The 24955-nt window shown below is 45.0% G+C and overlaps 1 protein-coding gene across 1 annotated transcript; it reads left to right on the forward strand.

Moving 5' to 3' along the window:
- The first annotated feature begins 8157 nt into the window (after positions 1–8157).
- On the forward strand, positions 8158–9885 carry IER5 (immediate early response 5). The gene has a single exon (XM_063130731.1). The coding sequence runs from the start codon at positions 8315–8317 to the stop codon at positions 9071–9073; it is 759 nt and encodes a 252-aa protein (XP_062986801.1). The 5' UTR covers positions 8158–8314; the 3' UTR covers positions 9074–9885.
- Positions 9886–24955: the final 15070 nt, after the last annotated feature.

Consider the following 24955-nt stretch of genomic DNA (forward strand, 5'->3'; position numbering starts at 1 on the left):
ACCTATACATATACATTTGCATATGCCTTCTTTTGTCCTCTTTTGGGGTGATGTGTAAGTGCCCATCCTGTCTTCAAAGCTTCCTAAGAGTTTGATCTCTTACCACCTGTCACACTGTGTGCTGTTGATAGACCTGTGCCTAATTTAAAACCTGGAAAGAAACACACAGCAGTTAAGTTAAAATACTAGATATACACAATTAATTTCAAAACTAGCCACTGGTTTGCTCTGCCCAGAGAAGATGAGGCCTAACCTAAGAATGCAACTACCTGATTCTCACACCCTTCCTTTACCTAAAGAATTGTTTTTCTTCTATATATAGTACCAGCAACTTTCCTCAGGAAGGGTGTATTTCCCCTACTTATCTATCCTTCCTCCACCTCTCCTGCTCTTCCTGGTATTGTTACTTAAGCAGCATTTTGCTTCTATTCCATCCTTTTTCTTTTTTCCTTTCTCCCTCTCTTTTCCTCTAGTGAGGAAGCCACTATGTCAGCCTTCCACAAACCCGGTGTTGGACTACAAATCCCACAATTCCTAGGGAGCAAAGTCATCTTCAGAGTATCTCCGGCAAAACAAACACACAACCAAGTTACTCCTGTCCTATCTAGTCAAAATTAGCAAGTAAAATGCTGGACCTGCAGATTTCAGGGTGGAGAAGGCTGCAAGTTTCACAGCAATTAAATTGCAAAAACATAGGCTGTTCTAAAGAACATTTGTTTGTGGTTACAAGGTAAAACAAACAAACAAACAACAAATACAGTTATGCCCTAGGGTTGCTCAACTGTTAATTTTTAACGATCTTCACACACACAGTAAAACCAGCAAGGTAGAGTTGAAGGCATGGTTCTCAGAGATAGCAAATACGTTTCTGAACTATGGCGGATGTGAAGAAAAAAGCGGGAGTAGGAGGGTTAAGTCCCCACCGCTCTGCCATGTCCCCACCTCTCTGTGGAGAGCGAGCAAGTAGACCCAGTAGACTGCCACCACCCCTTAACATCCAAACCCAGCCTGAGCCAGGGGATACTCAGTAGGGCTGTGCTCTGCTTCGCTTCAGATCGAAGAAGCAATAGCGAGGCGGCCTGATTCACCTCTGACAAAGGCGGAGACAGATCGGGTCGGGGGAACTGCGGATCAAGATGAAGACCAAGCGGATCCTTCGCCTCGATCCGGAGCTCTGAAAAAAAGATAAGTGGGGGCTTTCCTGGTGCTGCCGCAGTCCGTGTGGCGACGGTGGCAGAGCTAGGTAAGGGGCAGGGGGAAGGGTGGATTATCTGGCTCCGTCGTGGTCTGGCGGCGGCTTCAACTGAGGCCGAGGATTCAAACTGGAAGACCAGGCCACAGCTGCGGCCTGGTCTTCCTGTTTGAGTCTTCAGCCTCAGTTGAAGCTGCCATTGGACCACGACGGAGGCAGGTAAGTTGTGAGGGGGTAGGGGGGCCTTACCTGGCGCTGCCGGTACTGCCACGGAGCTCTGATTTGGATCCGGAGCTCCGCAGTGGAGCAGACCATAGGTGGATAAACACGGGGTGGAGCGGACCTGATCCGGAAGTTGCGGATCGGGAACCGGAGAGGATCGGGGGGTCCGTGCACAGCCCTAATACTCAGACTTTTTAGGATACACTTGGGGCACAGAAATAAGGGTTCAAGCTGACACCCTCTGTTTTGCACCCAAAATCCAGAAAGCCCTGTTCAGAAGAAACCTTAAACCACAGCTTTAACCACAGTGGCTGAGTTCGGACGACACACTAATTAATGGTTGTTTTCCAGTTTGTTCCTATTACGCCCCCCCCCTCCCCGGTTGATTAGCGTGTCATCTGAACTCAGCCAGTGAATAAGGCTTTTTGCCTTATTCATCATGGTTTAAGGTGTCTTCTAAATGGGGCCAGAGTGAAAAGCTCTCACTACAACCCAGCTGAAACCAGGTCATATAATTTTGGCAGAAATTCGGCTCTGATCTTAAAGGACTCGAGACTAGAAAACTTTATGATAACACACACAGGTGGTTTTAAGGAGTGCGTGCCAGCCCCTCCTCACAAAACGGAGCTAGTTCTCAGCAGCTAAAGCTCAAAAAGAAACTAGAAATCTTGACAGAGAAACGTTAAATCATGTGATTGCCCCCTACAATTTGAGGTGGAATAGCGCAGTGACAGGACTGACACCTCAGTGGAGACTAGACCTTAGGTCTTCATTGGAATAACCATGTGCCTGAAACACAGCAGAGAAGGCTGGGGAAGGTCAGCCACCGCTGACCTTCCCCAGTTTACAACTTTTGTAAACCTTCCAGAGAGCTTCGGCTATGGTGTGGTATATAAATTTAATAAATAAATAAATAAATAAATAAATAAATAAATAAAATAAAATAAACAAATATCCTACCCTAAAAGACACCTCCTTGATTCTGGGCCTTCCACATCCCATAAATGAAGATATATTAATAAAGGTAGCAAAACTGTACACCTGAGTTTGTACTGCCCAATCCTATGCATATTTACTCAAATAAATCCTACTGTGTTCTATTGGGACTCTCAAGTAGAGCGGCCACATGCCAAAGAGAACAGGGCTCCTGCGCCTTTAACAGAGGGAATTTGACCAACTATTAAAGTTGCAAGAGCCCTGCCATTTTTCTTCTTTGCATCTGGCTACCATACTCCCAAGTAATTGTGCATAGGACTATAGACTTAAAAGCCTTCACACAAATCTTCCTCCTCTGACTTTGCCGACTCACCCAACGCTTCATCCAGAAACTCCTAGGTCTTAAACTAGTGCATGAATTAGTTGCCACCTCTATGGTCCTTGAAACTTGCTAAGTACAGGTAGAGCCTCATTCATATTTCTACACTTACATCAACTTTCATATCACTTGATAGCCCCCTATTCCTGATTGGTTGCTGTTGGTATGTACATAGATCTTTTTAATATTTTATTTGTTACATTACATTAAGGTAAAACAACAGTGCACCCATCACCGGGACCAACTACACCTTCATCCCTTTCCCCAAAATTGTAATATTTCTTGTACATCCTTTCCCTCTTAACAAAATAAATTCCAAAAACAGTTCCCATATAATCTCAAATTCATTATAATTACAACTTCCTTTTTAATATTACATGTTAATTTATCATTGATAGCTGTATCCCGTACTTCTTTATACCATTCCTCAACCTGATATTCACTTTGTAGCTTCCATTTCCTAGCTATTATTAATCTTGCTGCTGTTAATAAGTTCGTAATCAAATCCTTAATAGCTTGTATGCAGTTCACCCCATCATATATTTACAACAGTGCTACACTTGGGGATAACTCTAAACTTATTCCAGTTATCTCTTTTCTCTCTTTATACACCGATTGCCAGAATTTTTGTACACGTTTACATGCCCACCACATATGAACGTAGATTTTTTTCAAAGTAAGACTTCAGTGCTCACCCAGATGTTGATTCTGGAATGGCAGCCATAAACAAATGATTGTTCTTTGGTTGGTAAAGTTGCCAACTTTTTACTGACCCTGTTTTTGTGTCTTTAACAGCAGACTGACATGCAGAAGTTAAGAAGCTAAAGCTTTTTTATCACTTTACCTCTAATCCAGGAAAAGCTTCACATGCAAACTTTCTGCAAAAACAAAAAACCACAGAGGTGCACAGCTAATAAGAAATCAGTGGCCTCTCTTTTCTTTGGCTGTAATAAGGGCCAAATTATTAATAATTTGGCTCTCTGTGTTTGTTTACTCTTAATCAAGATTCATCCTAAATACTTCTGAGCAGCATGTACATTAAAATTTACAGGAGTCACCTAGTAATTATGGAAAAACAACAAAGCTAGTACATTCTTTAAGGAGTCATATATGGAAACACGTTGACATTTGTTATGGGGCTGTAGGGAAACCACTGGAGATGTGTCAGTTTTTGTCGGAAGTGCTGTCAGCACTGTTTACATCACCAGGCCTTACAGCAATCATTATTAGTTTTAGCAATATTTGTGGTGGTGGTGCATAGCATTGCATTTCTATGACTCAAGATGGCAGCCTATCAGAGACTTGTGTTGTTTTTAGCTTTCACATTTTTTCTGTTTTATATTAAATGCTTTTCTTCTTGGTTTTAACAATTGTTTCCTTAAATACTTTGTTTGTTGAGTGAGGTTTCTCTGGTTAAGGTCATCTCCTTCCACGTTTCTGTGTGAAACTTAAAAATGAAAAATAAACGTGATTTAATATAACAAATTCTATAGGGTTATCCAGGGGGCAACAAAGTTAGGCACACTTTGTTGTTGTTTATTCGTTCAGTCGCTTCTGACTCTTTGTGACTTCATGGACCATCCCACGCCAGAGCTTTCTGTTGGCCGTCACCACCCCTAGCTCCCCCAAGGTCAAGTCTGTCACCTCCAGAATATCATCCATCCATCTTGCCCTTGGTCGGCCCCTCTTCCTTTTGCCTTCCACTTTCCCTAGCATCAGCCTCTTCTCCAGGGTATCCTGTCTTCTCATTATGTGGCCAAAGTGCTTCAGTTTTGCCTTTAATACCATTTCCTCAAGTGAGCAGTCTGGCTTTATTTCCTGGAGTATGGACTGGTTTGATCTTCTTGCGGTCCAAGGCACTCTCAGAATTTCTCTCCAACACCACAGTTCAAAAGCATCTATCTTCCTTCGCTCAGCCTTCCTTGTCCCATTGAAATTGATGGAGAAAATTAGTTTTGACTATCCCATTGATTTCAATAGGATTACACATCAAAATGATGAGGGAAAAACACTACGTAAAACCAAAAAAAAAAAAAAGAGGAAGAGATAGTCTCTAGTGTTTTTTCTGTCTGGACATGCATAATATTGTGCTCATTGGCCATAACTAGACCGAAGGTTTATCCCTGGATCGTCCAGGGGTCAAACCTGTTCACCTAGGTTCCACACAAGGGATCCAGTGCTCAGGCAGGGGCGAACCCTGGATGATCCCAGGATAAACCTTAGGTCTAGCTCTGTCAGATGCAGATCTAGATCCACTTCTTCATACACACACACACACACACACACAAATATAATGAACAGTAGGGGGCGGAAAACCAATGAAATGTAAGAGGTACAATCCGTGACATTAGTATATGCAAAGTTCAAATTTGCTAGCACCAAAAACTACTGCTGTGAATGGTCATTTTATCTTGAAAATGGCTTTCTGCTCATGTTTGCATGGGGAACCTGGAACTTTGGCTGGGAAAAATGGGGTGGATCCAGGCCATAATACAATTATTTCTCAAGGTTCATTTTGGACTATCCAGAGTGTATAAGTTGGTGTGGTAGCAGTTATGGAGAAGCAGATACAGTTTAAATCACATGGGGTGCTACCAGACAAGTCTTTTATTTTGCAACTGCTCTACCTCACTCACAGAACTTTGTCATCTTCCATCCGTTTGTAACCAGTCTGTGTTTTCCCACTGCTTCTCCTGCCTTTTTTCTCACCAGAAAAAAAAAAGACAGATTAGCTGCAGCACAAGGAGTCCTCCGTCTGGAAGCAGTCTATATGGGATTGGACCTAGAGGTTTTATTCTTGAGGAAATGCAACAGTATATGTCAGAATGACAAAATGGTATTTTATTTTGTTGTGTATGTTTGGATGTTTGGTTGTGGGCTTGATTTACTTTAACAAATCTTTTCTCTTGCAGGCAATGCTAAGTTGGTGGGAGGGGAGCTATTTGAATGGTGTCTTCTGATTGGTTGTTTAATTTTGTGTGTGTGTATGTGTGTGTGTGAGAGAGAGAGACTGACTTGTCACTGGGTTTTTCTTTGGATATTAGCTAAAGACTGGCTGTCAGAGGAGTAGGATTAAGGAATCAGGTTTTAGATTTGGAGGGGGTGGTACTGGTTAGATTTCCCTGGGAGATGGAGGGAAGTATATTTATTTTAAAATAATAAAACATTAGGACGTTTATTTTAACACCATTAAGTTATATTAAACATCCTTATTCTTGTAAATCAAGTTTTCAACAGTGTTTTGTTATGTTAAACTATTATTATTATTATATTTGTATCCCACCTTTTGCCCAATACTGGGCCTCAAGGCAGCCTAAACTATGCCTTTTTCAGTCTTATTTGTCGACAATAGAGGAATAAAAGAAACCATGAAGGAAGTAAGAGAAAAGTTGCTGATATACACGCTCACACACAAAGAAGTTTAAATTTCCCTCTTAAAAGGAAGAAGGTGGTGGCAGCATAATAGAGGGTAGAGGTAGTGTCATAGAGGGTGATGATGCCACAGTCAGCCTTTCCTTAAGTGTTCACTTCCTGATGTTTTGGCCTAAACCTCCCATCATTCCTTACCATTGGTCATGCTGGCTGGAGCTGATGGAAGTTGTAGGCCAAAATATATGGAGGTTGGAGAAGGCTGGTACATGTAAACACAGTCATTAGAAACACTAAAATAATCCCCTTGCTGTGGGTTTCCAGATGTGAACCCTATCGCAAGGTGGGCACCTTGTGGCCCTTCAGATGTTTCAGGTGTATTCCTGGGACTAAATCCTATTGAATATAGTTGGACTTGCTTCCATGTCAGCATGCATAGCTTATACAGGATCAAATGTAAGCCTCAGCCCGAGAGTCTTACATGGGATTCCTACATAGAATCCTGATGGGAGTTATAATTTTGGTCTACAACTATATTAAGTGCTGAAGGATGGTGGGAGTTATAGACCAAAACATCTGGAGAGCCACAAGTTGCCCACTGTTTTATTTTGATACTAGAATTGAAACCATGTTATTCACATGCTGCTTGAAATAAATTGTATGATAACAATACATGATGGAAGTGAGTATTTTACCTATTGACTTGGCTTGACGAACAGGGCCAGGTCATTGTGGTTTATTTAATACATGATGCATCACAGTGTGCACTGGATGCATGCACCTGCCATTTTCAATATACAACCCCCCGATTTGGGCAAACAGCAGTGTCATGTGAACCCAGCCATCATGGCTTATTCAAGGGTTGGTCAGCCAGGTTGGTCACCTGTACATCTAGGGGTGAACATATTACACCAGCTTTAAAATCACAATCCTGGCTGCCGATTAGTTTATACTTCTCCCAGAAAGTGTTGGTTATTACCTTTAAAGCCCTACATGGTTTGGGTCCAAGTTACCTGCGGGATCGCCTTCTCCTGTACAATCCGCCCTGCACACTCAGGTCCTCTGGGAAGAATTTACTCCAGTCAGCAAAAACTACGCTGACAACCGTTACCCAGAGGACCTTCTCTTCTGCTGCTCCCAGACTGTGGAATGGCCTGCCAGGAGAGATCCGTCAACTTAACAGTCTTCCAGAATTTAAGAAAGCCATAAAGACTGAACTCTTCTGGCAGGCCTACCCAGTTGAATTTTAAGATACCTTTTAATATGTACTGCTTTTTAATACTTTATTATTTATATGTTTTAATCAATTACATGTATTTTATGGTGTTTTGTATTTGTGTTATACCCTGTCTCGATCCAGAAATAAATATATTAGATTATTTATTTATTTCATTTCTATACCGCCCAATAGCCAAAGCTCTCTGGGCGGTTCACAAAAATGATGGTGATGATGATGCAGCAGCCCCTATACACCTGATTAGTATTAGGGTCATAGATGGCTGATGTACTCAAAGTGGTGGCCGCACTTGCCTGGCATGTAGCTCCAGAGCAGCTGAGGCACAAGTGTAGCAAGCTACAACGAACCCACAGGGTGCTGGCTCTGTCATGCGAAGTGACCCCAGTCCATACAACCCTGCAAGGTAGGCCAGTACCATTCCCCTGATTGGATTGGATTCAGTGTCCCATTAATTTTTACAGGTCTAAGCAGCACTAACAATAACCCTCTAATTGCACAGGAAAGAGGAGCAGAAGCTTGCCCAAGCCCGCTCCAATGGTATCGAATTCGGTGCCTCGACCCTTAGTTCGACGTCGCCTCTTTAAAGAGCCGTTCCGCTCGTGGGCGGGCCCAGGCCAGCGGCGCTCGAACTCTCTTCTTCATTGGCGGAACCTGGAGAAAACGAGCGCGCGCGCGCGTGCCGGAGGCTGCTTGGGATGGGCGGAGACCCGATTCAAGCGAGCCGGGTCTGTCCTGGTGTTCTGATTGGCCAGGGCGCAGAGTGGCGATATAAAAATCACGCGTTCCAAGCAAGCGGGCTTTAGTCCGCAGCAGCGGCGGCGGCATGGAGAGGGGCGGGAACGCGCTTTGAGATTGCTACCGCTCTCCCTCCTTGCCCAGGGAAGCTGGCGTGTTGTGCGTGCGCACGAGCAACGGCTCTCGCGGTTCGGCACGCGTGCTGGTTCCGGGCAGCGCGTTGGGCGGAGAGGGACGGGGCGGCATGGCATGCAAGCTGGAGGCTCACCGCATCGTCAGCATCTCGCTGGGCAAGATGTACAGCTCGCGGGGCCAGCGCGGCGGCGTCAAGTTGCACAAGAACCTGCTGGTGTCGCTCGTCCTGCGCAGCGCCCGCCAGGTGTACCTGAGCGAGCTGGAGGGCGCCCTGGCTACCCCCGCCGCGCTCTTGCCGTCGGATCCACTCCGGGGTGGAGGAGGAGAAGGAGAAGAGCGCCCGGCGCCGCTGCGCCCTCTCTCCCCTCCGCGGCTCTTTCTGCGACCGCCGCAGGCGTCGCTGCCGCCTTCGGAGACGCGCGTTTCCCCGCTGCCCTGGCCGGAGAGCCCGCGCTTGCCGTGCGGCTGCTGTTGCGCCTCTCCTTGGGCAGGCGGGGCGGGCCAGCGGCCAGCGGCGCCGCCGCCCTCCGCGCCCTTCTGCCCCAGGAAGCGGAGCGCCGGTCTTGCGGCCGACCAGGCGCCGTCGGGGGGCTCGCCGCTGAAGAAGGCTCGCCGCGGCGAAGAGGAGGAGGACGACATGGAGACCGGCAACGTGGCCAGCCTCATCAGCATCTTCGGCTCCGGGTTCTCGGGACTGCTCAGCAAAAAACCCTCCTGCGCTGGGGGCAGGAACGGCAGCCGACAGCGGCGGAGGCGGCAGGAGGTCGCGGAGGAGGCGGAGGCGGATCCAGAGCCGGGGCAGAACTGCTGCGATGACTCGATGCTCCGGAATCTCAACCCGTGGAGCACGGCCATCGTGGCTTTCTGAACTTCCCTCGTCTTTGCCCGCTTGCATATGTTTGGAAAGTGGGGCGCTGGACGTGGATCCGGAGCTAGGGGCAAAGATGGAAGAGGGTTGGTTTCAAGCCGTCCTGGCGGCTCTGGACGGTTAGCGTGGGAAGGAAGCGGGGACGCGCTGCGCGGGGCGCTTTCCGCTGGGACTGGATCAGAGCACTTAAAGCGTTTCTCCTGACCTCCTGTGGCTGCAGACTTTCAGCCGGCATGAAAGCGTTTCGGCTTTTTTGTTTTCCACCTCACGCAAGAGCCCTGCTTGGAATTTCCCTTTTACTTCTCCCTCCTGTCCACTGAAGTTTGTTCTGAAGGTCATACCCTTGTTCTCATGCATTTTTTCCTCCAGCAACCGTTGAAAAGTTTGTTAGACGGTTAAGATGACATTTGGGGGTGGAGGAAGGCATTCCTAAACCATTAAGCTTGAGTTGATGATATGGTGCTACTTAAGGTGTATTGACTTGGTTTACAGATCACTCTTTCTGTGTTCCCTGGGGCTTTGGTTACACCAAGGCCATAGCTAGACCTAAGGTTTATCCCTGGATCGTCCAGGGGTCAAACCTGTTCATCTAGGTGACACACAGGGGATCCAGTGCTCAGGCAGGGGCGAACCCTGGATGATCCCAGGATAAACCTTAGGTCTAGCTGTGGCCCAAGTCTCTGTTATATAAAGGATCTTAGGAGGGAGGGTCCTCATGACATTCTGTACAGTATTCCCTTTCTCTGGTTATTGTGGGTTGTTGTTGTTTTGTATGGAAATGTAACATTGCGTGTGCAACACGTATTAAATATTTTGACATTGTTTAAACTGCACTTGTGTTTCTACACTTTCTGGGCTTGGGAGCTGAGGATGGGAGTGTGGATGCTTTGATTTCCCCCTGCCTGCCCCACTTCTAGCCAAGAGTATAGGGTGGGAGTGAGGAAGTGGCAGCCCCTCGTCATTGACTTTCTGCTAATCCTGTCCCAAAGCGTGTGAGTGTGTGTGTGTGTGTGTGTGTGTGTGTGATGGGGGACTAATGTGGATTGTGCTGCAGCTATAATTGAGCGTGGTTGTGTGAATTGTCCTGATGAAAAGTGTGATGATGCAAGTAAAGTGAAAGCACGTTGTCTGGTAGTCTTAATTACATACTAGTCACCATTTGATGTTGCAGTTGTGATGGGAAAGGTACGTGTGACCTTGCCCAGAAGCTGCTGCCTTGACTACATCTGCCCATTAAAAGCCTCTGATGTGCTCAAAGGCCTTAAAAAGCAAACAAGAGACCTCTCCCCTCCTTGTTAGACTTTGCTCCATTTGAATCAATACCAGTTCCTCATTTATCTCAACTTGGCTTCCTGCTCTTCCTCTTGATGCATGGTATCCTGTGCAGATGATCCCTGTTATGTCCAATTTACCCAACGCTGGGCCTGGAAGGAGTGTTTTCCAATATGGGATCCCAGTGTCCAGGGGCTGAAACTTGAAAAGCAGCCCCAGCTGGCATGGCCAGTGGTTGGGGATAATGGGAGAAGTAGTCTCAAACATTGAAGTGGGTGAGATTTGATAGCTTCTCACAAAAAGCTGATGAGAGAGTAAACTTGTCTGATTTGTACCACTACAGCTGCAGTATGGGATAGCAGAATGTCCCTCTCTATACAGGAGATAAGGCTAGACATCTAGTCTAGCTTTCCATGAGCAGGAATGTGTCTTTGTGTGGGGAGGGCATTCTGTCATGTAAACCCCTACCAGCAGCCCGAGGTAGCACAGTCTAGATCTCAACTCACATCAGCCCCAGCCAACTTGGCCAATAGTCAGGAATGCTGGGAGTTGTAGTCCAAAACATCTGAGGGTGCCACATCGGAGAAAAGTGATCTAGACAGATCAGCTGTTTATGGGAACCTGGCTTTGACTACCAGCCTCTCTCAGCAATTGCTGCCCTGTGAGAGTATGTCAAATGCAGGTTACTCTCAGCCAGTGGAGGTTGGTGGCTCTGATGTCAGTGGGGCAGTGAACCCGCTCTGGGTTTCAGTCAGAACTCTAAAACAGCTGTCCAAGCAGTTTGGATAGCTCCTTTAGTTCTGACTTAAACCCGGGGCTGGTTCACTGCCCCACTGACATAGGAGCCACCAGCCTGTACTGCTCTTTATTATTGCATTTATATCCCACCTTTTTTCCTCCAAGGCAGCATACATAATCCTCCATTTTATTCTTGCAACAACAACCCTGTGAGGTAGGCTGGACTGAGAGTCTGTGACTGGCCCAAAATCACCCAGAGGGTTTCCATGGCCGAGTTGGGATTAGAACTCAGATCTCCCGACTCCCAGTCCAACACTAACCACTACACCACACTGCTCTTGACCACTTCTCACCCTGCAACAATGCAATTCGTCAGCCTCCTAAAGATAGGTGAGACAGTTATGAACTAAATGTTGAAACAGGTTAGTAGAAGTGCGTAATTCTCCACTGCGGCCCTTGTTCGAAGGCTGAGGAGTGTATTCCCCTCAAGAGTTGCCATTCTATACTTAAGAAATGAAGGTGACTTCCTCTTTGTCTGTTTTTCTCAAAAATTTCAAGGACTTAATGTAGTCTGTAGTGGTTAGTTCCATGTTGAATTGTTCTTAAAAGCCTGAAGGTGTGCTTTAACCCTTTCAGTATGCTGCTTGGCCTATTAGTAAGCATGATAGACAGTTGTTCTCTTAAATAATCTGGGAAATTGTCAAGGTAGGTATTTGGGGGAAAGCGTTTCAATGCAATCAGCACAAAATGCTGCTTATTTCTATTGCCCCATCAATACACATTGTGGTTTACAAGGTCCGTTTTAAAAAGGACCCTGACTGCATGAGAAAGAGAAGAAAGCTAGAAGCGAGGGTAACATATGTGAGTGAATTTGGTACGTGCACTTAAGCTTCACTTTAGTTAGAGATGTGGACTAGAAGGGGTTAAGCCTAAAGGGTTTACAGACTAAAGTGAGTAGAAGGGGGAGGAGCTTGAAAGAATTAGGAACTGGAAACAGCTCTGAAGTAGAATGTAGGTTAACAGTAAAATGGGGTGGAGTGCTTCTTTTGGGGGAAAAAGTCTGCTTGATTGGAATCTTTGTCTAGACTAGGAATTCGTGGAGTTGCCTTCCAACACATCTGGAAGGCATCCCCTTAGGGAGGGGCGGTATAGGACTTTATGGGTAGCGATGTTTAGAATACCCACTTAAGGGCCAAGTGGAAAGAGAAGACATTGGATCACAAGGCCCTAATTGTTCAGATACTATACTGTCAAGCCCATACTAACATCATATCAGTGGCTTGCAGGAATGATAATTTTCATATGATATAGTCTGTGTAGATCAGCCTTCCCCAAGCTGGTGCCCTCCAGATATTTTGGACTTCAACTCCCATCAGCCCCAGCCAACATGGCCAATGGTCAGGAATTCTTGGAGTCATCATTCAAAACATCTGGAGAGCACCAGCTTGGGTTAGGCTGATATAGATGGTATACATCAGTGGTTCTCAATTAGCTAAGTACTACGGACCCCTTGCTTTTCAAATGCCAAGCCATGGACCCCCTACTTTTGAAAAAAAAATGTTATCTCTATGGTAATTACCTGTGCGAAGCAATTTTTTGGAGAAAATAAGGGGTAGCCCCTAATAAGCAAAGGATTTTACGTATACTAAAAAATAGACCATAAAATTTGTGATATTACCTTGCAAAAATGACAATGATTTAGTTAGGAATATAAAGATGGATTTAATTTTACAAATGTCAAGTTTACAATTGAACAAATTATGACATGTCTAGCAGCTACTAAACCTAAATGTGATTGGGAAAAATCATGCCTCTTTGTCCCAAACAATCCCACATCTGGTTCAATATTTCCTATTTTTAATCTCAAATCTGGATCAACATCGAGCCGATTTCTATTCTTGTTCTTCATATAACAAAATGTCGATAATGTTTGTTCACAAAGATATGTGGAACAACAGGGAACTAGATGTTTCAAAGCTTTTTCACCTAACTTCTTATAATCAGGAAAAACCTTCACCCAGACTTGATCCAGTCTATATTCTTTGAAAAACGATTTCAATGAACCATCAGAAGTTACGTCAGCAAGTGCATCTCACTCTTCCGCAGATAACAGTTGTTAGTTGTACATCACCACATTCAAAAGGGTTCCTTAGCCATGCGTTTTCAGGACTAGGTGCAGGGAAGTAATCTCTGAAGCTAGTCGCAGGTGCTCAGTGATGTTATATTTTACTTCTGGTAGGAATTCGTTGTCAGTGGACTCCTGGGGTCTGCGGACCACCAATTAGGAACCACTGGTATAGATGATACACCAGTGTGGTGCAGCATTGGACTGGGAGTTGGACGATCTGGGTTCTAGTCTCCACTCAGACATGGAAACTCACTGGGTGACTCAGAGCCAGTTACAGACTCTCAGCCCAACCTATCTCAGGGTTGTTACTGTGAGGATAAAATGGAGAGGAGGAGGATTATGTACGCCACCTTGGGTTCCTTGGAGGGGGGGGGGGAAAGGTGGGATAGAAATGAAATAAATAAGTATATATCCCACAAATCTGTTAAGAGGTGAAAATGTGAAGGTGGTGTCTAGGATGAGGTTGGTTTGCTGCTCTACTTCTTCAGAATGGGTGGAATATGCACATTATTCCATGTCCTAATTTATGGAGCAACACTGTAGCATAGCAAACACATGTAGGAGCACCCTGATGACTTGTTTCTATGCCGCAACACAGTGTTCAGAGAGGGCAAGGCGCCCCCACTGATAATCCACTGTGCCACTGGAAGCTTCCTTCCCATGGCAAATAATAGCCTGGGGAGGGGGTGATTTCCCTCAGGACTATGGGGGTGGGGGAAAGAGTTGGTTCCTTCCCTGCAGCATTGATCCTCCCACACTTCTGGCTGTTGTTTACATTTCCCCAAAACTACACACATTCACTGTGCAGCTATGTCTAGTTTGACTCTGCAACAAACCTACCCATGTTCTTTACTTCCCAGCTTGGAATACCACGTGTTTATTCACCAACTTCATTTTTCTGTGTAGGGTCCACTGTTAAAGGTACAGCAGGATGTACTTGGAGAATACGGGCGACCCTACTAGAAGGATAGTTCCCAAGCCACAGAGTGGTATATCTATGTGACACACACAGAGAGGGAGAGGGAGAGGGAGAGGGAGAGGGAGAGGGAGAGGGAGAGGGAGAGGGAGAGGGAGAGGGAGAGGGAGAGGGAGAGGGAGAGGGAGAGGGAGAGGGAGAGGGAGGGAGGGAGAGAGAGAGAGAGAGAGAGAGAGAGAGAGAGAGAGAGAGAGAGAGAGGTGGCCAAAAGGGTTAAGGAAACTCAGATTTTTCTTTAAATCTGTGCCTGTACTGACCAAGTTTGTAAGTAATTATTAAAAAGCTTTGGGTGTGTGTGCGAAATATACTAATCATTTCTTCATCCTAACTTGCATTGTTTATCCTATCAAACCACATGGTAATTTGATAGAGCTTGATTTCATTTAGCGGGGAAGCTGTGTATTTTTCTGTAGGATTCCTATTGATGAAAAGTTCTAGTTGAGTGCAAGAACTGTCTTCATTGAAGGCAAAATATTTTCTGATATTGGCTGTGCTGGTACTTTGAACTGTTCCACGAGCAGTACGAAGAGCAGAGCTAAACTCTCTCTGCAGAGGCCACCAGTGAGGGAGGAAGCAGCAGCCAGGCACCTCTCCACCGTGCCTGGGTCCAGCTCCGGCTGAGAGCCCCCTCCCTCCTGCTGTCACCTGTAACTGCTGAACTTTCCAACTAAGATTGTAGTGCCTGAATTTGCTTTCCTTTCCCCCCTCCTCCTCCTCCCTCCCAATCTCCTTTCCTTTTGTGTCATGTCTTTTAGATTGTAAGCCTGTGGGCAGGGACTGTCAAGAAATACTTTTGTAAGCCGCCATGAGAGCCTTTTTTGGCTGAATGGCGGCATAAAAATCCTTAAATAAATAAATAAATAAATAAATGGTTGTTGGCTAATTCAAAGGATGAGCATCACAGGATCAGTATATGATCCTCAAGCAAGCTGGCAGACAGCACGCTCCTGTGGGTTGCGACAACCTACTCCACTGAGGACTGTTTCTCTGGCTTTGCAAGGACTTAATATTGAGAGGTGTGGGGATTTTTTTAAAAAAAAAAATCACAAAAGCATCTTCATAATTGGATTAGTGGTCCGAGACCTTTTAGTTTAACTTGCCAATTTGACATTCCATTTGTCTGCAATATAATAGCCCAAACAGCAGGATAGCTGAACGAAAGGACCCCATTCTATGCTTCAAGCCCAAACTGCATCTTGATTGCCTGAACACCGTTTTTGTAGAGGTGAAAAGAAAATGGTTGAAGTGCGGGTCCTCTTTAAGATCATGCTTTGCTTGTGCATTCTGATGCTGAAGAGGGAATGTCAGCAGAGGCACCTCTCTTAGACACCCACTAGCTGCATATCCTAAACTTTGGAACACTTATTCATGGGGGTGGGGGCTCTCTCCACAGTCTGAAGTAACACAGCCTGGTCTCAGGTTGACCACCGCAGTGAGAACCAGGGCAGAGATTGGCACCATAAGATGAAAAGGAACAAGAAGATTGCTCACGTGAATGCCAAGAGAATACAGCAAAGTGAGACTAAAAAAATAACCGTGGGAAAGGTGAGATCTCTCTTGCAGAAATTACTGAGTAAGGATGTCAGAGGAAATCAGATGCTCCACCCAATGAGTAGCAGTAAATAAAAGTCACTTGACCTGAATAGGTTTAGTGGTCATTGCTGTAACTGCCTTTCTGACTGTCTCTGTGTCTATGTTGAAAGACCAAGAATTACAGACTCTTAAACCTAAATGGGCAGTAGTGACCCCTAGCCTGTGTCGTCGTCGTCTTCTTCGTCTTCTTCTTCTTCTTCTTCTTCTTCTTCTTCTTCTTCTTATTATTATTATTATTTATTTATTTATTTATTTATTTATTTATTTATTCATATAGCACCATCAATGTACATGGTGCTGTACAGAGTAAAACAATAAAATAGCAAAACCCTGCCGCATAGGCTTACATTCTAATAAAATCATAATAAATTGTGTTTTTTGTTTTTATTGTAATTTATCTTGTACACTGCTCCGAAAAGGTATGTAAATAAAATAAATAAGTTGTGGGGGAAGGCAGGCTTAGAGGAAGAGACCGAACATCTGAATGGAGTACCAGTCCCTGGTCAGGTGTCTGGAGAATAGAGTGGTCTTTGAGGCTACAGAAATTGTCCGACCGTGGTCATTGACATTATTAGAATCCTTGGGGGGAGGGGGAGCATGGTAATCTGTATAGATTATTTTTAGTGTGACCAGTAGACCTTGTGTATGAGCAGGGCATAGATTTTGGGCATACTGGCTGGGAGTTATGGGAGTTGCAGTCCAACACAACTGGAGGGCATCTGATTGTGGAAGGCTATGAAATGGTTGCCTTTATAAGATGGAGCTGGGAATGGTGGGAGTTGTATTACAACATCTGGGGGACACATCTGGTTGGTGAAGGCTGGTGTGGAATATATCACTCTAGGATGGGTGGGCAGAAAGTAGATGTCCATGTTTTGGACTTCAACACTCAACATTCTTGACCGTTGGCCAGGCTGGCAGGGTATTGTGGGAGTTGAAGTCACAAACATCTGGAGATCTACCGTCTGCCTGCCCCTGCTCTGATCGCTATTGAGGAGATGGTGTGCAAAGGTGTTTTACCCCCAAATGGCAGTCAAAGAAATTCAACTGAATTACATCAGAACAGTTTTTTAAAATGACAAAACAGATGTGGTCATAAAGTACAATTGCTTAGAATGAATAATAATAATAATAATAATAATAATAATAATAATAATAATAATAATGACTACGAATAGTATGACTCCCTTTTGGGTTCATGCAACAAACTCACTTTTTTAAAATTAAAAGTACTTTCTCCCATGGAGTAAATTCTTGACGCAAAGTGAAATTGTGGAATTGTTTTGACTGAGTACCTTACCTCCATTTCAATTTTTCCATCCTACTTGTTTTGTGTCAGGAACCTTCTTGCCTAAACTTCAATTTTAGAGCAGTGACAGCCAACGCCTTTCCCTGGAGGGGTTTGCAAGAAAAGGCCCTTAGTAACTAACGCTTAGTGCTTAGTTACTTGGTGAAAACAACAACAAATACCTTGTGAACTGACATGAGTGCCTTGTACTGAGGAAAGAGACAAATGTTTTTGTGGAATAAAGCAAGGAGGTAACGGCACAATATGTGGACTCTCCTTCCCCAGTTGTCAGTAGGCTCTGTGTGTGTGTTAGAAAGAATGAACCCTTGAGTAGGGAAGGAAATGCTCCCTTCCTTTGCTAGGCTAGCAACATCAAAGCTAGTGCAGTAACACCGCCACGGTAGTATAAAAAGCACCAGGGCACCAATTTTTGGGAGGACAATACCGTCATGGGGAGGGCAACCTCTGGCCTGCAGCCCTCATCTAACCTGCAACCTTGCCCAGTCTGGCCTGCAGAGGATTGAGCACCCTCTGTGGGCCCCTCTCCAAGCCCTGTTATAGAAAATTACTATAATATTAACTCCCATGTGGCGCAAGGCTTCTTGCGTTACCTGTGGCGCGTCAGGAAAAAGCTACACTGCAGTTAACCTGGTGCCCTCCAGATGTTATGGACTACAGTTCTCATCAAATAATATTTATTTATTTCACTTATATACTGCCCTCATAGCCAGAGCTCTCTGGGCGGTTTACAGAAATTCTAAAATTGAGATAAAAACGAGTATAAAAAATTTAAATTTTAAAACACAGAAAACACACACATAAAGCATTAAAAACTGTTAAACAAATTAAACATGTGGGTGATTAAGATGTGCTGCCATATGCCTGGGCAAAGAGGAAAGTCTTAACCTGGCGCCGGAAAGATAGCAGCGTTGGCGCCAGGTGAGCCTCGTCAGGGAGATCGTTCCATCGTCTGGGGTCCACCGCCAAAATGGTCCTGTCCCTCGCCACACTCCGAGCCCCTCTCGGAGTAGGCACCCGGAGGAGGACCTTAGATGTTGAATGTAATGACCAGGTACATTCACGTTGGGAGAGGTGTTCCATCAGGTATTGTGGTCCCAAGCCGTGTAAGGCTTTATACGTCAAAACCAGCACCTTGAATTGGGCTCGGAAACATACAGGCAGCCAGTGCAAGCAGACCAGAGCAGGTGTTATATGGTTGAACCTTCTGGTTCTCGAAATCAATCTGGCTGCTGCATTTTGCACGAGCTGCAGCTTCCAAACCGTCTTCAAGGGCAGCCCTACGTAGAGCGCATTGCTGTAATCTAACGTGGAGGTTACCAGAGCATGGACAATTGAAGCCAGGTTATCCCTGTCCAGACAAAAAGTTAAGGACATATATACAGTGAAACTATAATATTTAATATACAAAAATAAAATAAAGATTAATAATAATATTGCATTAAAAGTGCAATAACATATTGCACAGACCAATGTATAGCTAAAACAACGTAGAAAAAAGCCAAACGCGTTTCGACAAGAGGTCTTCGTCAGTGGCCAATGCGGGCTGCTGTGTACTCCCTGAAGATTTATTGGGGCTAGCTTTACAATTCCCACAATTATGTGGTATAGGGTGTCACTCCCCTTTGAAAATATGCTGGGACTCAGCCTTTTCAAACCACCTAGATCATAGTGTTTGGAAGAATTGCTACAGTTCTCATCATAAATGACCATTGGCCATGCCGGCTGTAGCTGATCAGCCCAAAGCATCTGGAAGTCACCAGGGTCAGCAGGACTTCATGGGAAACCGGTTCCCCAGTCCAAATTTAGCTTGATGGAGCCTCCCTGTTGAGAGGCAGTTCATCTCTTAATACTACTCTTAATACTTAATTCTGGAGCCAAACCTCAAGGAGGGTTCTTCCCAGGCTCATCTTGCTAGCTGCTAATGAAAGCACAATGCTGGACAGAAGGTTCAAATACCTCTGGTCTTTTAGTAATGCTCTTTCTGGCTTAGATCACTTCAGCTAGAGAATGCTGGGGCTGAGTCCGGTGATGGGTGCTGGATGTTGGAACGCTCATACGTGTAACAAGAATTCTATGCACGTGGAATATGTCGTGTGAGAAGGCTAGGCTGACATGTTAGTTTTATACATGCAGGTTTGTTTTTAAGGCAAGGAAGCATTTGAATATGCAGCCACTCACATGCCACATGAAATGGCACAGGTAGAGTAAAACTGCCGCTTGATTCTGCTAGTTATATAATCCGCCTTTTTTCCTAATCAATAACAAATGTCCTTTACGATGCCAGGACTGATATACTGGAAGGACATGTGGGGTCCTGTGCAGACAGACATTACATCCATGTACCATTTGGGATCCCTCGCCCATAATATTAGAACCCGGGGTCATCCCATGAAACTGATTGATGGGAGATTCAGGACAGATAAAAGTAAGCACTCCTTCACACAGCGCTTAGTTTAATTATGTAATTCGCTACCACACGATGTAGTCATGGCCACCCATTTGAATGGCTTTAAAAGGGGTGAGGCAAATTCCTGGAGGAGAAGGCTATCAATGGCTACTAGCCCTGATGGCTATGTGCTATATCCGAGGCAGTAAGCCTGTATGCACCAGTTGCTGGGGAACATGGGTGGGAGGGTGCTGTTGCACCGTTTCCTGCTTGTGGTTCTCCGGTCAATTGCTGGTTGGCCACTGTGCGAACAGAGTGTTGGACTAGATGGACCCTTGGTCTGATCCAGCAGGGCTCTCCTTAAGTTCTTAAACTGCATTGCCCTCACTGCAAAAATACCCTCAAAGGATGCACTCCAGACCAAAATTACAGGTGAGGGCTAAGGTGGCCTTGACCGCTGAAAATGAAGCTTGATCCCATCTGCATAGACTCATCTTAATTCTGTTTGTTTGTTGGGTTAGACTGGTGTGGCAAAATACTGGAAGGGTGTGGTGGAAGCTGGAAACTGGCTATTTTATATGCAGAAAACAATTGGAATGAAATGGGTATTTTAAAAAAATGCAGCTGTAAAGTATTATAGCTGTGAATAATTGGATCTTTAAAGGAATGGTAAACTTTTAAAAAAAAGTTTGTAATGAGAGGGCCTTGGAAGGAGACATTCTAAGCCACCGAATGGAGCAGTTTGGCTGTACCTTTGTTGCTATGTGCAAGAATATGACCTGGGATGACCTGTGTCATTCTGGGAAAATTGAACTCCCATCTATTCATGGTTACGGCATATCTGTGGCTTGTCTCAGCAGTCTGGAATCTTGTGAGCTTCTAGGAGGGAGAAGGAAACTTCCGGGGGCTACATTCCTCACGCAGCCCCTCCTTAGCTTGCAGAGAAACAGCTGGTTGCCCACTTTAGGGAATCTGGAGCAGCAGTCACATTGGGCGTGGAGTGGCAGGGAGGATAAATCTGGAACCACTGGCAGCATTTTATATCCATGCCATTTTCAGAACAACTGGGGTTGAGGGGAGTAACTTGGCCTGCATTTTGTAGGACAGGATTTGGCTTCAGGTTGTGTTCGTAATTCTTTTGTGCTACTTAATTAAGGAATACAAGTAAGGACCCATTACAAAATGTTGAAATGTATCAATATCCCTGGAACAGGAGTGCTCCTGTTCAGGTCTGGCGCAAAAGTCTTGTACTGCTATTCAGGAGTTGCAGGGAAGGAAGTTTTTTCCTTCCTATTTTCCTGGAATCAGGCTTGGTTTTAAGGATGGGCGAGCCGGGCGGTCACCCTGGGAGCTGAGCTGGTCCTGCACTAAGCTCATTGGCTTAGTCTTGGTTGAGGGTACTGGGTTGTATCCAATGTTAGTCTAACTTAGGCTCCATTCATTTCAATTGGCCTACTGTAAGTAGGACTAACACTGGATACAATCTAGTGTCTGCAGTGAGCTAGGGTGAAAAAAATGCAGTAAGAGCACAAATCTATTGATTGTTCCCCTTGCTACTCGGAAGCCTCCAGAACTCGGAGGCTTCCGAGTTTCCTATTCCCTGCCAGGCTGAAGCTAGCAGGGCAGGAGGTACAGCAGAGGTGATCTTTGCTTCCCTGCTTTGGAGAGGGAGGGAAGGGAAGGAAGTTGGAGGAGGCTCAGGATAAATCATACCCTGGCCTCTCAGGTCTCCTCCCACCAGAGCACCGTATTTCCTAAAGCTCAGAGGATGCTTTTCCAACTTCGGAGAGGCAACCGACGCGGTTCTCTCCACACCAGCTGCTAGGGGGAAAGGGTTGGGGTCAGATCTACGCTTTCCTCCTTCCGAGCTTGGAGCACAGTCTCTGACCTCAGAGGAATTTGCAAACCATCAAATGGACCCCGGCGCCTCTCCCTGGGACCATTGGATTGCTCTCTAAGTGTGCTATTCCCCCCACCCACCCACCCACGCACACACACACAAAGTTCTACAGGTTGTTTGTTCACTAACTAGGAATATAAACTTCCATCAATTAGCTTTAAAGTACGTGGAACATAGCTTTACTTTGCTAGGTTTTTCAATTCTGCATAACACACATCTGGACAACACTGCAAAAAATGACCTGGGGTGCACTGAAAGCGCTTCTTGCCTGGGGTGCTATTCATGCTAGGGTTAACCCTGCCTGGGAGAGGGCTTAGGTTTAATGCAGACTGCCAGCCACAAACCTGGTCAGTTCATAAGCCAGGAACAGTTTCTGGAGAGTAGGAAACCCCACAATGTGCATTGTGCCAATGCTGATCCCCTCCTCCTGGAGACTATTAGCTTTAGGCGGACTTAAGCGAGCCAGCCCCCTCCCCTGTTTTAATTTTTTTTAAAAATCCCAACCTTCTGTAGACCCATAAACTCCTTGGTCCTTTACGGAGGGATGGAGATTAAACATAATTTTAATTTAGAAACTAATCTACTTCTGCCCACCAGGGAATCCCCACAGAAACCCCCTGCCTTACTTTTGGGTGGTCCCATTTGGTTTCCAAACTGGTAGGCATGGAACCATCCAGGCTCAGTATTAGTGGGACCAAATAAGGACATGCAACTACTCTGAGCAGTGTAGTCTCAGCTGCTCAGAGGAGTGCTCCAGCTGAGGACTCCAGCCAGCCCGGCACTGGAGCCTTGGAGTGTTGTCCAGGCCCATAGCCAGTGGTGGGCTAGGAAGTGGGGGGGGGACAAAGGAAGAACTAGGGGAGATTTCCACTGCTCAGGCAAAGCCCCAAACTGAACAGGAAGACTTTGAACCCTTCCCATTGCGGACAACCAATGGCCAGCTTGGTTGGTTGGGCTTACTCCAGTACCTACAAAGCTAGAGTCAGGTATGTCTGTTGCCTGGAAATCCAGCACCAGATTTCTGCAGCCTCCCAACTCAGCTTGCATTTGCGAGCCAAGCTGCAGATTTTCCCCAAAATCTGAGAACTTCCTTTGTTTTTGTTTGTTTAATTTGCTCAAATTTTTATTTACACGTTTTAAAATAACAATGGGGTTCCGAGGAGGGCAACGAGGATGATCAGGGGTCTGGAAACAAAGCCCTATGAGGAGAGACCAAAAGTACTGGGCTTGTTTAGCTTTGAGAAGAGAAGGCTGAGGGGAGACATGATAGCACTCTTCAAATACTTGAAAGGATGTCACACCGAGGAAGGCCAGGATCTCTTCTCGATCCTCCCAGAGTGCAGGACACGGAATAACGGGCTCAAGTTAAAGGAAGCCAGATTCCAGCTGGACATCAGGAAAAACTTCCTGACTGTTAGAGCAGTACGACAATGGAATCAGTTACCAAGGAAGGTTGTTGGCTCTCCCACACTAGAGGCCTTCAAGAAGGCAGCTGGACAGCCACCTGTCAAGGATGCTTTAAGGTGGATTCCTGCATTGAGCAGGGGGTTGGACTTGATGGCCTTGTAGGTCCCTTCCAACTCTACTATTCTGTGATTCTATGAAAATCTGCGAGTTGCCCCTAAGCTAAAACAGGCCAGTAACCGCCCTACTGCACCATCTGCTTGACCTCTGATTCTTTTAGCACTCCTCCTGCTTTTAGCTCCTGCAGTAAAACAGTGGACCAGAATTGTCATAAATCCCTCTCTCCCAGCCAGTGACCCTCTCTTCCACCAACAGTAGGGAAACAATGTACTGTATTGCCATTGGCAGGACAGTTTTTAAATGTATTAAAATCAAAACAACAGAGATCCCTGCAAAAGAAGATGAGTTAAAAAGATCTGCTACGTTTTCTTGGAGTGGGACACCCTGATGATGCCCAATCACACCTTAGCTAGCATCCTGGATTTCTCTGTTTTTATGAGGCGCTTTCACTTCCGCCCTGGGGAAGACTAGAAAATGGCATTCCGTGTGCCATTGTCTAGAAAGGAAACCTGGAAGTTGCTTCCCTGGACAATGGGTTGAGTTTTACTCCACATTCTTCTTCTTTATCTCTACGCCCTTAATATTGCATAGGTCCTGGAAGCTCACAAGTAGTGAAAGCTGTGTTCGTATGTGCATGCACATATGGGTTTTAAACTTTTAAAATTATTTTATTTATTTATTTATTGCATTTATATCCCACCTTTTTTCCTTTAAGAAACACAAGGTGGCATACAAAATCCTCCTCTCCATGTTATCCTCACAACAACAACCTTGTGAGGTAGGTTGGGCTAAGAGTCTGTGACTGGCTCAGAGTCACCCAGTGAGGTTCCATGGCTGAGTGGGGACTAGAACCCGGATCTCCTGACTCCCAGTCCAAAATCTTAGCCACTACACCACTCTGCTTACAAAACTCTAGTTAAAAGCCTAGAAGTCCCCTAAATCGAAACTAGTACTTTAGTTTTGGATTGCCCCATTTGGCTTCCAAATTGATAGGTATTGAACTATTCAAGTTTGTTGTTAGAGTGAATGAAGTGTACCAATTCCCTCTGGTTTCTGTTTGACTTTGGTTTTTTTTATTGTCCTGCAAAACAGCATAGCAGTTGTAAAATGCCTCAATGGTAGAATATATCCTTGGAATATAAAAAGTTCCTCCCTCAATCTAGTTCAATCAGCTAAAACGGAAAATAAATAAATAAACCAAAATAAAAAAAACACCAGTCAGTCAGTCAGTTTGGACAGTAACAGGCTAGATGGACCAATGCTCTGACTTGTATAAGACCACTTCATATGTAAATTGTTCAAAGTGATTCACATACGTTATCTCAGTATTCCTTACAGTAGGCCTGTAAGGTGGGCCAATATAGTCCCCAGATTGCAGAAGTGGAGCTAGGGCTGAGAGAAAGCCCTGAGATCTTAGTGAAATAGGGCAGGATATAAATATTTTAAATAAATAAATAAATAAATAAATAAAGTAGTTTGCCTAAGGCCAATAGCCGTATTCTTGGCTGAGGTGACATTGAAGCACCATGGTAACTCCTAAGCACAGTTCACTCCCATCAAGCGGTCGTAAAGGCTGCATAAGGCAATACTTTATAGGGCAAAACACATTGCTATACAGCAGCTTGGAAGAACTTCTATTTCTCAGTGCTATTTAGAGTTGGGGGAAAGAGAAGGCAGAGGGTTTATTTGTTTAGATTTTATTTGTTTAGATTTTTAATCCCCTCATCTCTGCATGCTATATGTGAAGTTTTCAGGTGGGTGGGAGGTTACATAACACTTTAAAAAACCTGTAATTAATATTTAATCATTTTATGTTCTGCCCAGTTATGGGTCCCCAGGATGCTTCACAGCAAATAAAAACTCTGCACAGAATGAAATTTAAACAAAGACAAAACTATTTTAAAACCAATTCAAAATAATTACGCAGCAAACAGGCATAGTTTGCCAAAGTCCCAATGAAACAAAAAGGTCTTGACTTGCTACTTAAAGGCCCAAAGGGAGCTGTCTGTGTGGGTTTCAAGGGAAAGGCTTCCCACAAGCAGAGCGCCTAAAACAC

This window comes from Elgaria multicarinata, chromosome 1, assembly GCF_023053635.1.
Source record: "Elgaria multicarinata webbii isolate HBS135686 ecotype San Diego chromosome 1, rElgMul1.1.pri, whole genome shotgun sequence".
In the NCBI taxonomy this organism is placed as follows: domain Eukaryota; kingdom Metazoa; phylum Chordata; class Lepidosauria; order Squamata; family Anguidae; genus Elgaria; species Elgaria multicarinata.

Coding starts and splice junctions, on each gene's coding strand:
- IER5 (XM_063130731.1), top strand. CDS start 8,315: ATGGCATGCAAGCTGGAGGCTCACCGCATCGTCAGCATCTCGCTGGGC.